Source organism: Melospiza melodia, chromosome Z (genome assembly GCF_035770615.1).
Source record: "Melospiza melodia melodia isolate bMelMel2 chromosome Z, bMelMel2.pri, whole genome shotgun sequence".
Taxonomy (NCBI): Eukaryota; Metazoa; Chordata; class Aves; order Passeriformes; family Passerellidae; genus Melospiza; species Melospiza melodia.
Window position 1 is genome coordinate 54,302,923 of NC_086226.1, and position 14,697 is coordinate 54,317,619.

Sequence of the window (14,697 nt, forward strand, 5' to 3'; positions counted from 1 at the left end):
CCTGATACTGAAACTAATGGAATTTATTTAGTAGGAATTAGACCTGTGGTTGCAATGTGTAAAATGCACATCTAATAAAATAGCCTCAAATATGTTTCTGATTCATAAATGTCTAAGCAGGAGAAAGAGTCTGAAGCCAAAATTCAAGTACTTTAATTTAAATATGAAACAAGGCTGCACTAAGATTGTGGGAGAGGAGGGATAAAAACTTTCTTGTCTTAGATACAACCTCTGTGGTATATTTGAGGGCCTTCAAATGCTCTCAGCATTGACAAGATTTTACATACGTATGTTCTCTAAGCTATATTGGAATACTTTTAGATATACAAATCCATGTTACACAAAACAGTATTAGATCTTGTAACTGGGCTCATAATAACAAGGAATGAGGGTGAGTATGGTGCTATATGTGAAAGGAAGTATATTACTATGCACAGAAAATATGTTGTCTTAGAGATTAGTCATAAAGGGCATCAAGCATGAAGATTCATCTCTTAAAGTGTTTAAGCCTTTAAGTGTGAGCCAGTAGATTATTTTGACATCAACTGTACAGCCTAATGCTTTGCTTTTTAAAAGAAGTATGAAAAATTTATTCCTTTTTCATCTTTTTCTCTTCTTTATGATTTTAAAAAGTAGCTTGCTCACCTACTGATTTATTTTTGCGTCCTTTTTTTCTTTTTTCTTTTTTTTTTCTTTTTTTTTTTTTTTTTTTTTTGCTACTTATTATTATTGTCTTCCGTTATGTACAATAATCTACATTTAGACTGAAGACTCAATCTTTCTCTAAACGTACTTCGACTCTCTTGTAAGGACTTTCTACAGAACTGATAAAGCGGAAGACAACCTGACAGATAAGAAGAAGGATCATTTCAGTTCTGCCCACTTCCCCAAGCTTTAGAACTGTGCCTTTCAGAAATTCTTTTGCATACTTGCTGTCATTTCACCTTGCCCAGGCAGCCCCTACAGAACTTGAGTGAACTTTCTGTTTCCCAAACACAGTCCCTTTGTGTAGAGCTACATTAAATTCATTCTCCAGCCATAGTTTAAAAACAAATAATTGGTAAAACACTAAAAACACCCTGCATGCCCCTCTACATTATTCTTACCAATGTGTACATTTAAATAACATCATAAGTTGTCTTTTACTAAAAATTTACCAAAATATCTTAAACACATAAAAATATAAAAAACAAACAAACAGAAAAACAAACAAAAACCAAAAAATCAGCATAAACATTGCTTGTATAGGCATTGGTTAGAAGAGATAGTTTCACTAAGGAGTATATTCAAAAAGGTTTTCTTTCAATATCATCAGTTTTAGTGTCATGATTGAAAGGTTAAGGACAATGAAACTTATTGTGACCCTCTCTTATATAATGTAATAAATGAGATAGAAGTCTGAAATGTAATTAAATAAAGCTTCTTTTTGGTTATTGAGAGGTGACTGGATAAGCTGGTAACTAAAATGGCAATTAAGTATGTAAAGGGAACTTAAGAACCTGACGAGTCTGTAATGAAAACACTAAATGAGGATATGAAGGCAGCTGCCAACAGATGGGCCCAGGGGCATTATGGAAAGCTGTCACTAACTGAAATTTTGAATATAGCCCTTAGTTGTACTATATTAATGTAAAATTTAAAAGCTGCCCAGAATGTCACGAATGAAGTTTATTTTGCAAGCCATCCACTGCCTAAGGGGGCAGTAATATTCAATATGAAACTGCTGAAACTCCGGCGTCTGGCGGATTTCGTGAAGGAAAGAGATTTGAAGGTCCGACTCCAAGAGCACAAGGAAAAGGGGGAACACAAACAACAATAGTCCAAGGCCTACAAGAAAAAGTCTGGAGAAACTCTTCACAAAAGCATTCACCTCTATGTTGCCCATCAGAAAGTCATAGCTCCACCTCAGGGCCCTCCGAGCTTCTTTCAGTTCTTCCTCCTCTGCAATTAAAAATGCATTTTCATCTGCTTCAAGTTCCTCAAATGAATCGGTATCATCTTTCTCATTCTCTGCTCTTGGGCAGGTATCAAAGAGCATATCAATCTCATCATCAACCGGTGTGGGCAGCAAGCTGGCACTTGGATTGTACACCAGCTCTGAGATGGTTAAGGGTTCCTCTTTCATCTTCTCTTCCTGTTCAATGGCAAGATCAACATCCTTCCCAGTATCCTTTACTGGAGAGCTTGAAGTCACAGGTACTGAAATCTCCTCTTCCTTTGGCAGCTGGATACCTGAAGAAATGAGATGAAAAAATAATACTAAATTTCTCACAGCCTGGGGGCAAAAGTCAGCCTTCCAGGAGTATACAATAGATGTATGGAAAGAATATTCTGCAATAATTTTGCGTATTAAAACCAGACTGTACATAATTATCAAAAACTTGAAAAGCTTTTTGAAGAGGGCAGTATCTTTACAATGCTGCAGTACATCAGATCTGCTTAAGAGGGTCTGATGTAGCTACCAATGATAATAGTGTTGTGCAAAGCAGAAAAGAGAGCACCTTATTTTCTACTGGCAGTCTGATTTCTGGTATACATTAATACCTACTACACATGTGGATTGGTGCTCTTTGGTGTATAATAATAATAATAACAACAAAAACTACCAACTCTCATTCCTTTGAGATGAATGATTGTGCTAAGGTTGAGAATAGAGCATGACATTAAAAAGAGACAACAGATTATCATGATAAATTCATGTTAACAGTAAAAAGGGCGAAGGAGAGGAAGGTTAACACATAAGAATTAGACGTCATTGGAACAGCATTGTAACAGCCTCACCTGTTAAAATAGCTCCTTCTCATGTAGCTTTTTTGTTTCTCGCTCATCTAGTTCTTTAGCTCTTTTTTCTCTCCTCTAAATTTCTCTCTCCCCTTTACAGAGGATACTTTCTTATGACATTATTTTCTGCTCTCTCAAAACTTACTCTCCTTTTTCCAGTCCATCTCTAACAGCAAGAAGTCTGACAAGAAGTCTGGCTGTTTACAGCTCCACCAATACTTTAGTGATGGCTGTTAGTTGTCAGTCGTAGGAGTGGAGAGGACAGTGGGGCACAGACCTGCCTTGCAAAGCGCTGTTAAGACACTTCCTCATGTAAATTTCCTTTTCTAAGTATTCAAATTGCCCCAAACAGATCTCTTCTCCTGTAATTTGTTATCTTTTCCTTCTTCTCTAGACGTCACTGGCCATGCCACCAGGTGAGGTTTCTCATTTCGGCAAAATGACCAAAATCACAATTTCTGCTTCCTTTCATTTCATCACTGAGCAAAGCAGCTTGGGTTAGCATCTGATGTGGTTTTTTCCTGAGCTGGCTAGTCATGCATTCTTGTGGAAAGAGCACATGACTGGGGACAGAGAAAGCAAGCAGGAGAGTTCCTTTCAGCAGCAAAAGTGCATAGCTGAAATGAAACCTTGTCCTCAATAATTATTAGTTCAATAATTCAATTAGTTTAATTTTCATAAGTTTAATTTGACTTCCTATCAAATAATTCCTTGCAGCAACTACTCTGTCTTCTCTTATGACAGCCAATTTAGAAATTCATCATATTTCAGCATGAAACTTGTTTTGTGCTGGAATGTAATTGTCTACACCAGTCTTTACATTAAGAAATACACTTGCCACAGTCACCAAGAGAAGGATACAAACCAACTGAAAAGAGACAAAACAGAGTATGAACACCAAGAAGTGAGAACTGATTTGGAGGATCTTTCTTCTAAGTAACAGAAGGTAATGCTGGATCATCAAACCATACTCAAGTTACTTGAGCGTACACACAGAGTACATTAAATTACAAAAGGCAGAATTATTTAACTCTGGAACCCAGCTTTAAGAATCTACACGTATCTTTAGATACACAAGTACTACTATTTGATTATCAAATATGCTTTTCAAATATTCTTAATATTAGTAGAATTTAAGTTGAGCTACTTACTTAGACATTTCAAAATCGTTGAAAGCACACAATTTTACTCTCCCAAATTCAAGAATTCTGGCCATAGGCCTCTCTATAGCAGCTTAGGTGCAAGATCAGTAATATATCTTCATCATTTTTCTCATCATAGAAGACAGGTGCAGCTACCACAAAGACAGATCACCCCAAATTTATGATTCTTGAGCCTCCTCTTCCTCCCCAGAGTAAATTCCAACTTGCATAAAATGCACAGTGAACATGAACAACATATATTAGCTTTCCTTACAACTGTATTTTTTTTGGGCAATAAATAACTGGCAAACTTCTGACTGTGGGGTTTACCTGTTGATAGAAGGCAACAGAGAAACCTTTTCATGTCAGTGTTTTTGTTTCCTGAAGGGTTTGTATTAAAATGGTAATGTGTTGCATCTCTGCAGCACACATCAAATTTACATTCCACTATTTAATTTCAGCTGCTAGGAAGAATTTTCCAGACCTTTGTTTTTACTTAGACTCATTAAATCATTGTAATTGCATTTTATATCAGTCAAATACTAGTGCTAATCAATATTTGAAAATTTAGAATGGGCATTAAATGCTGCTGCTGCAAGCTTATTTGATATCTTAAAAAAATAAAGGTATAAAGTTGGTCTTTTTGCTCCTTCATATTCTCTGTAGCACCGCAGCATTTTTTAAATCAAGGATTGAGGAAAGAACAGGCTATTAACCAGAGTCTACATGACTGATTCGAGCAAAGCCTCAGTCACATTGCAATATATAGCTAAGTATGTTGGGCCATTCATATTTTGATGGCTTCAAAAGATATAACCATAAAATGATTATGGCAAATATAATTTACAAAGCTTATGCAGGCCAAAGAATATCACATAAAAGTACCAAAATTCCACAGTACAATGAATATTCCAGTAACACGAATTTAAGAGAGAAGAAAGTTTTTTTGATTTTTTACGTTTCAGATAGCCCTCAAGACAGCCAGTTATATGAAGTAATAAAATCAAGTTAAAAGAAAAAAAAAATCCTCTAAATGTTCCAATGGAAAAATAGAATATAAAAGTTAAAGCAAGCCAACGCCTAATGCTAATTATTCTATGACTACTGCAAATCCTTTGGTCCTATTCATACATAACAATTATTTTGGTACTACCCTTATGAGAGTATCATTTTATATAATTTGTTGGCAAGATTTTGAAAAGTCTACTATCTTTTTAACAATATTTAAAATTTATGTGGTGTTCAGATTTAAAGGACTATGAGTTGAGAATTAACGTACATTTGAGAACCTCTTCTTTCAATTCTTTACTTTGAATTCTTAATGGCAGTTAACATTCCATAAATCAGAACCTTCTAATACAGATTACTGGAATATCAGGTAAATAAACGCGGGTTTATTTCTTATATTTCCACAGCAAAAGTTTGCTACACTTTTCTGGCAAGTGGACAAATTTTACAAAGCCAGAGATCTCGTTATCCTAGGTGAATGTCAGTATTCCTCTTCCACCAAACACTGTGATTGCTCCAAGCCAGGAGCATGAACAGCTGAATAAGACATGACATTATTTTGGTCCTTGGCTGTGAACATGAACGTGCAAGAAGTCCGACATAAAAGTTGTCAGCTGCTAGTACTTCTACAGGGGCCAAAACCAGCAGCTGAGGATTAGCAAAATGAAGGGCAGCTCCAGCTCCACCATTCTTAGGAAGCTGCCGTTGCTGGAAGTACAGCGCCTCAGAAGAATGTAGACTCTGCTTATGAAAAAATTCAGTTCACACATTGTCTGTTGGCTGGATATCCTGCACAGGGCTTTGCTTACCAGAAACACAATTACACACCTATAACAGCCTTTAATACTGGAGAAAGAAACAAGAGTGAACATACATTCATTTTAAAGAGACAAATGGAAAATTAGATATGGTCCAGAAAGTACAGTGCTAGGAACATTTCATACACACATACAAACAAAAAAGGCCAGCCAGGCTGCAATTAGGAGAAATCCTTCCTGTCCTTTTTACTTTTTCCTGTAGAAATATCATGTATCCTTTGCTTATTTTCCATGTAGACAAAATTCATCTGCACTATGAATAGAATGACCTTTCAGAGGGAAGGAGAAGGTGATTTTGTCATGTGAGCAAAGTGCATGAATGTCACAAAGAAAATGTAGAAAAATGAGACAGACTTTAGAATGGCATTGCATTTAAATATTTCCCTACACAGGATCTATATCAAGCAGGATTTGCATCACAGCCAGACCTCCTGCCCTCAGAAACAGAAGGTCACAGATTTGTACCATACCCACATCCCATGCTTATAAAGACACCTGTTATAGCTTTTCAAGGAGAGTTAATCAATGACAGTTTATAGTAACTCCTTTTTAGGCAGTGACCTGACTTTCCTGCTGGCCATTACTGCTTGCTTTAGTCTAGTGGGAACTTCCAGAAGGGAGCAAAGCCCTGTCCCAGCTGCCAGTTCATATCAGTTGGATGTTTTGTGGCATTACAGCTCACCTCCCAGCTGTGTTGTGTCATGGTGCCCAATGTCACAGCTAGTACAGACACTGGAGGCCACTGCTCTGCTCTCCACATAAAGAGCACACAAAGCACAGAGGCAGAAGCAGAGCAGAGCTTACTGCGTGGTGGGCATTCTGGGATGCCTGTTTTCCATCTCCCCTTGGCCTGGAAGGAGTTCAATCCAGAGTTGTTGATCCCCTGCCAGAAAGAGGATTAAGCAGCAACGGGACTGAAGGAAGCATCAGGGAGAGAAGTGTGTATCGTGGGAGCAGGAATGAGAAGGCAAGGTACATGTGTCGGCAGCTCAGAGACAGAAGGAGCTGCTGATGGGACTGCAGTGGCTCAGTGCCCAGCCCCACGCCAAGGCCAGTGGGGCTGGAAAGTGCCAAGTAACGATGTGAAAGTTTAGCACCCAAGCAAAAGGGACATTTCAGCATTCCCACTCAGCTTTGGGCGACCCCTCCCAGCACAAGTCAGCACTGTTCTGAACAACATTTGTTCTGAAAGTGTTGCAATGGGGCTCTCCCAAGGAGTTGTGTGCCATTTTAGGAGTCCTGCACTAGCTACCTCCTGTGCTTTGGTGCTATATGCTGGTGTATATATATATATATATATATATATATATATATATATATATGTACACTGTTTTGCATGTTCACTTCAAAAGAAATAGCAATACTGTTCAAAATGAACAGTACTACAAATTCAAGGTGTTTAAGAACTAATGTAGTCCCAACATACAAACCTCTTATTGCTGTCATTATATTAAACCAAGATGTCTTGCATCTATTTGAAACCAGTATTTAACCTCTGAGATGTAAAAGTACAAAACACACGTCAATAATAATGCTTTTTCAATTTTGCTACTATGTTTCAATCAAGGGAGTTAGGTGTATTCTGATAGATTCTGCTGTCTACACTGAGTGGTGAACTCAGGAAACAAAGACAACCAGTCACTGCTGCTACTCAAAGACAAATCACTGCAAGAAGCAGTTTCTCATGTAGCTACTGCACTCACTGATTTCTGAATTTCAGATATCAAAAGAGTAACAGTATTCTAATCTTTGCCAGAACACTTTCAGTTAATTCTTTGATTAAAAACTAATCTGCTGAAATGAAGATTCAATGCAAAGATTTAACATAGGTTAGTAAAAACTGAAACAATTCAACCTATACATCAAAGCCCATACATCAAAGCCCATTCAAGCCCATACATCAAAAATTATCAGTACTACAGAAAGCATGGAAAAACAAATTTAAAAATGTCCTATGACATTACGGAAATGGACATATTTAGTGAAGGGGATCTTTAGCAAAGTCATTTCCTAAAAAAAACACCCCTTTGCCGTTCATAGCAATACTGAATGCTTTTTGTTTCTTGGGTTGCACTCTTACCGTGTGTAGTGATAAAGGGAGATAAATCAGACTGCCCAAGTTCCACCTTCCTCCACCAGCCTTAGAACTATTATTCAGTCAATGAAATTATTCAGTATCTAAATAAAGTTACAAAATGGAAAACTCAACTACTGCATTCAGCTAATATTTAAAATCTACTATGTTCTAGCTTAACAACTATTTCATTTTGGCATAAATTGCTATAGTTTCAAAGTGTTTCCCCCCATCTCAGTCAAAGAAAAATACAAAGGTAAAATTCCAGTCCCTCATTTGTTACCAATTAACAAATAAATCTACAATTTTCTGTAAGTTAATAAATAAATTTATGGTTTTTTCTCATTCATTCTCCATTTGCCACTTCATTCTTGTCAGTAAATTGTCCTTATTCTCTGCTGTACATGTCATTTACAGCACACTTCCTTTCCAAGAAACAACTATTAACTTAAACTGGGGTAAGAAGGTTTAAAAAAGAGGTTTGAGTAAAATAAATGTAAATTTACCAGCCCTTCTGGCTGTGATCTTGGAGCCATGCCGCAGTAAACGAATGCACACTTCCTTGTTGCAGTGGTTAACCATCCGCAAATGAATGCTTCTCTTGGTTTGGATTTTTACAAGACATTTCACCATGTTGACTATTAATTCCTCTTCTCAAAGTCTTGTAAAAGCTCTAGCCATACCAGCTTTGACCTTTTATTAAGTTCCCACCGAGTTTTAAGCGACTAACACACAGGTTGCTCTCAATGAATCAAATGACAAGCTTCTAACATGGCCAACAAAAATATCCCAGCAGGGAACAGAACCAGAGGTTATTTTTAAACATTTCCAAATGCCTCATAATGTACAATACAAACTTTCACAGCACCCATCTCAGTTAGCAGTTGCTAGCATAACAGCTGAACCACACACAGAGGCATAAAAATATCTAAGGCACCAAAACATAGTGCAGTTAAAAAAGAGGCCAGCATCCATAATCCCATTATTTTTCTAAAATGCTTTAATAGGCCAGTAATGTCAGTTCCCCATCACTGCCTGGAAATTATTTGTGAAACATGTAAATACAATGGAAAAATCCCATGCTGTGCTTACAAATCTTAGCCACAAAGCAAACCAGTGAGACCAAAATACATTAATTTCTAGCCTAGAATAAGAACCTGACCTGCCCATGTAAAAGAAGAAGAGAAAATTTCTAAGACTGGGAAAAAAAAATTCTCTCTTTACGTATGAGCTCCAGCTCCCGCTTGAGGACAGTTGTTGGACAGATTCTCCTTGGACAGAAAGAATTGTTGTTTCAGAAGGCTGGGCACTTCCCTGTTCCTGCCCAGCAGAGATATACACGTTCCCAAAAATGCATGATGCACCTATGCTGGCGGCTGATAACTTGCTCCAGCTGGGAGCTGGAAGGCAACCATACGCATAACATCACACTATCCTAGTGGGAAAGAAACTCTTTCCTGGCACACCAAAGCCACAGAGAAGAGACAAACTGGAAGGAGTGTACTGGTGGGGATGTAGTCTCTCACTCCCCAGAGAATTCACCTGTAATGTTTATGACATTGTACTACCTGAATCCTCACTATCTGGCGTCCTTGTTCTCTTTGTACCAAAAAGTCAGTGATGTGTATGCAAATATGTGGGAAAGAGAGCGGCAGGGGAGGGAGTCCTGCAAATGTCTATTTTACACCCAGCTCTTTCTCTCATTAAAGACATCTGCTTCAATTAAGCTTTTTGGAAAGCATTTTTATGATGGCTCTTTTTTCTTACACAGCCTATATAGAACAAATATCCAGCAAAGGTCCTGTTTTCTTCCTCTGCCAGAGCAAAGATTTCTCTCTTCCTTTCCTTCTCTGCAAACACTTTTTTGTGGGTGTGAGGAAAGATCAAGTACCCGTTTGCTTCCTATCTCCATTTTTTCATCCCTTCAAAAATAAGATTCTGTCTTCTTTTCTCATTTTTATTCTCATAACTGTCATAAGAGCCAAAACAGGATCATTAAATCCTAACTAAAAGAGGTTAACCCTTCATTGTATATGCAGCTACAAAAACTGGAAAGCATGAAATTTTACAAAAATCTAACCACCAATGTCTTCAATACATAAAGGAAGGCCTATACAAGGACTCAAGTGTCAGCCAGACAAGGTTGTGAAAGATTTCCAACATTTGACACATTTCCAAATGCCTCATAACATTGCAAACTTCCACAACATCTATCTCAGCTAGCAGTTGCTAGCATAACAGCTGAACCACACAGAATTATAAAAATATCCAAGGCGTCAAATCTTAGTGCAAGGGGAAAAAAGGCCAGTGTATTCCTACATACTGATGTTGAGAAGTAAAATCTATCGTTTATGTTTCATGTGACCATGCTTATGCAAAAGAGAAATGACTGTGTTAGTTTCAAATTGTTCCCCATAATTTTATCTACACATAAGTAAGGGAGAAATCTTAAAATCTTACAACTGACTCAGAAACTCTGAGTCTATATTAATTCTCTATATTAACTCTCAGCAAAAGACTACCTAAAAAAATTTTAAATAGTTTTAGCTACAAATAGTTTTAGCCACACAACTCTCCTCTACAACCAAATTTTACGCAGCCAAGCACCCACACAGAGACAGACAATTAGACTGATGGTAGCAGATGTGTGCTCACTCCTGCTCACAGAATCATTTAGGTTGGAAAGACCATCAAGTCTGTTAACCAGCACTGCTGTGTTCACCACTAAGCCATGTCCCCAGGCACCATACCCACACACCTTTTGAATGCTTCCATGGAGGTTGTTGGTTCAACCATGTCCCTGGACAGTCTGTCCCGATATCTGACCATCCTTTCGGTAAGGAAATTTTTCTTATATCCAAACTATACCTTCTCAGGCGTAATGTGAGGCCACTTTCTGTTGTCTATTATTTATTACCTGGGAGACAAGACTAATCCCCACCTGGCTGCACACTCCTTTCAGGGAGTTGTAGAGACTGGTAAGGTCACCCCAAGCCTCCTCAAGACTAAACAACCCCAGGTCCCCCAAGTGCTCCTCACAAGACTTGGGCTCCAGATCCTTCACTCACACCAGTGCCCTTCTCTGGACATTCCCCAGCCTCTCAATGGCATTCTTGCAATGACAGACCCAGAACTGAACTGAGAATTTGAGGTGCAGCCTCACCAGCACTGAGCATAGCTCAGTTCTTGCTCCATGTGTAGTTGAACACATTATGTTTCTTGCAGTCCTGCTATACAGATTCTGTGGCTGCCTTCTTTTACTGTCTGATTTTGGACAGAATACTGCCTTTGCAGATGCAAGTCCATTGTCTCCAGATTTTCTAGCACCAGATGCTATCACAGCTTCACCTTTTTGAGTAGACTATTTTTTTAATAAGGCAATACCATACCTCTCCAGTCACAGGATATTAATGTAGTTTCGACAAAGTAATGAAAGCTTCATTTTGGTCACCTGATATTTCTGTGCTGAGATTTCATGCATGAATTATTCATCTGGTAACACTGACTTTTTTGCCTTTTGAACAACAAAATGAAAGTATGCTTCACTGTGCTGAGACATATACAGAGATACCAAGGCTATTTCGTGTCTGTAGCACACTAAAAGCAGTCTCCCAAGGTAGTTGTGTCAGTCCCAGGGCTGTATGCCTCCCCTCTCCCCACCTCCTGCTCATGCCCTTACCCCAACACAGGACCTTGGCTGACTCTCTTGATGATCCAGTCAATAGTTGAGTCAGGCAATAATAGGAGACTGCACAGTTAAGGGGTTTTTGTTTGGTTTTGGGTTTTTTGTTTTAATTTGGTTTGCGATTGTTACTGGGTTTAGTTTGGTTTTGTTGTTTTGAATTTATTTTATTTACTTTTTATTTGGTTGGGTTTTGGGTTTTTCGGTTCATTTTTTTGTTTATTTTTGGGATTCTTTTATGGTTTTTTTTGTTTTCTTGGTTTTGGTTGGGTTTTTTTTGGTTGTTGGTTTATTTTTTAACTCCTTCTCTTAATTCACACTGTTGTGATTAGTGCTGATGCAAGGGAGAAGGTGGGAACCCACAGAAGTGGATGTTGGGAAGAGAGCCAGCATCACTGTCGAAGAGCTTTGAGATCAGTTCAAGCTGCAATTTGATAATATTGCCAAGTTTTATGCAGGAAAAGCCTGTAAAAGTCTAAATACTGTTAACTTAGCATCTGGTGATATTTAACAACATATAAAATATGCAGTTAAATACCACCAGCAAATATGTCTATTAGCTCATCATAGTAACAACAATCTGTCTGACTGAAAGGAAATGTAATTTTCAAACTTACGTAACACAAACATTTAAAACAAGCACTGTCGGGTGAGCACTTAGCAAGAAGTCACCAGTTTCCAAAAATGGATTTCATTGCCTCGAGTTGTAAGTGTGGTTACAGGATACAGAGCAAGCTGTTGTTGCTCTGCAGTCGTGACAACTGCCCAGAGGAAGCACAGCCGTGGTACTTGGCTGCTAAAAGGCAAATTCTCAGTTAAAACTAACAGCTGCTACTACTAATTGTAATAAAGTACAAACACAGACAAGGTAATTCACCCTGTACCTGCTACATTCAGTGTCCAAACTCTGAAGAATGAACAAAACATGTTCATACAACTCCTATAAAATAAAATTAAGACATACTACCATGAAAAGGAAGATACTCACTCAGTTTTTTCTGGTTTTCATTGACTAGAACAAAGCAGCAGCAAATATTGTATTTCCCAACCTCTGAAACAATTATTTACTACATCTCAAGCAAGAACTAGTGTCAGATTTTGTTTGGTTGGTTTCCTTTTTATTAGGACCAAGGCAATTATCCCTATTTAAGCTGGCAATGGTGTTCATGTCATTGTTTGTAGTGACTGTATCTCAAAAAGAAAGTTGTTCAATGTGATATTAAAAATATCAAGAAATAAAGAAATGCATGCAAAACATTGTTATAGAATAAATTCAGACTTATCTTCCAATCATGTCCCATTTTGTCAAAGAAGATAAATTAAAGATCTTTCCCAGCTGATCTGCAAATAATGTCTTTTTTTTTTTTTGCTAAGGAAATTAAATTGGCAGACTAAAGCAGAAAGAAGGAAATATGAAAGTAAAGAGAATCAAGAAAAACCAAATATCCAGCAGTAAACAGCCAGTTTTCACTCCTGAATGACTGCTGACACTATTTAGAAAAAGGTGCCGTCTTGAGACGATTTATTTTCTAAGATCCTTTTGCCTGACAGTTTAAAAGATTTTTTGAAACAGAAATCAAATAGTAGTAACTTTCCTCACCATATATCTCTCATGTCATTATATTACTTCATCCTATTCCCTAGTCCTAATGCACTGCTTCTTGAGATAGTTATCATTACGGGGTATGACATACGGAGGTTTAATGATTAGGAATAATGAAAAGTATTATATTTTTTCCATATCCCTGAGTCAGGATCACGTCTTGTCCCATATGCTTTGTAATAAATATCAGCAGGAATTGGGTAAGTGACTCACCTTCATCGGAAGGAACCTCTTCCTCCTCACTGGGAGAAGGAAGGAGAGGCTGCAGAGGTTCCATGTTGATTATGAGTTGCTTGTTCAAGGATGGAGAGCTGCGACTCTGGGTGATGCTCGTTCTAAAAGAATGGAGAAAACAGGGGCAGTTTGCTTACTGGAAATAGCTGCAGTCCAATAGGTCTCATCTCAGAATCATTTTGCATAAATTACTAGGCCTTGAGCTGTTGTAATAAGCTCTACACATTGAATGCTGTTTTCAGCTGTGTTGTGTTGCACCCTCCACAGGTGTAAACATTTCAACATCTTAAGTGTAAGAGAGGTTTTGTCCAGATCTAGCTCCTTTACGCTGCCTGCCTTCCTTTCGTCTCAGGCAGGATTTCAGTGGGTTGCTCCTCTCCACAGTGCACAGCAAACACTAGTATTTGGATTCAAGGATAGGAAAAGTTGTTCCCGTGCCTCCAGAAGTGGATAAAGGATTTGTTACAGTTTGAGCACTGAGGATCAAAGACTAAAGCAGGAACAACTGTATCCCTGTGGTTTACAGACACAGAGTGCTCTCACTCGTGCCCACGCACCCCAGATGCTGCCTCTACACCATGCCTCCCGGCACTCACACTGGCTTTCTTTCTTGTCTTGCTTCACTCTAAGAGGCTTTCCTGGTAGCAGGTGTTAAATATGCCCCAGAAAGTTTTAGGAATGCTGCTGATTTTCTTCAGTCATTATGCTTATTAGCCTAAAAATATATTTCTGAGAATATAAAATGGCTCTTTTGAATATGTTATCTAGAATTTACATGATACAGGCCTGAAGCAAGAGTCCTGCAGTAAATCTTAACCATTATATTGTAAAATATTTACTTTGACAAAAGCAAAGAGGAAATGGAAGAGTATCCTACTTAATTTCTCATGGTATATTGATACAATGCTGAAGTTTCACAAAATGTATTTCAAGTCTGCACAAAAGGCTCAACTTAAAACTCCACATAAACAAACTGAACAAAGAACCTATTACAAGTCAGAAGGTGGAACTGTGTGTTGCTGAAGGTTTAGGTAAACTTGGGACACAGGTGTACAACTCTTAACCCACACTACCTGTCAGTAAATATTCTGTGGGAATAAACAAGCTTTCTTGCTCAATTGACATGATTTCATATTCCATAACACATGCGCAATGATATTTATATCCTTATTTGTATTCTCTGATAACTATTTAGTTTAAATTTTCACTATCCACAGAGACTTTTCACTCAGGATATTATAATTATAGTCACTCCAACCCAAAGGTAAATCCATAGGCTTTTTATGCAGAACCTTTGTTCTTGTTGTAAAAAGCTCTCAAACAACTCCCAAAATATAAGTTGTGCCTGGGACCAC

General features: G+C 37.9%; 1 protein-coding gene across 2 annotated transcripts in view; it reads right to left on the bottom strand.

The window, feature by feature from the left end:
• Positions 1 to 685: 685 nt before the first annotated feature.
• FRMD3 (FERM domain containing 3) overlaps positions 686 to 14,697 on the bottom strand; it is a 131,012-nt gene continuing 117,000 nt past the window's right edge. For both annotated transcript variants that reach the window (XM_063180102.1, XM_063180101.1), the window contains exons 13-14: positions 13,322 to 13,443; positions 686 to 2,232 (exon numbers count right to left, since the gene is read on the bottom strand). In XM_063180102.1, coding sequence (XP_063036172.1) covers positions 1,637 to 2,232; positions 13,322 to 13,443 — 718 coding nt within the window. In that variant the 3' untranslated portion in view covers positions 686 to 1,636. The remainder of the gene's footprint in view (positions 2,233 to 13,321; positions 13,444 to 14,697) is intronic.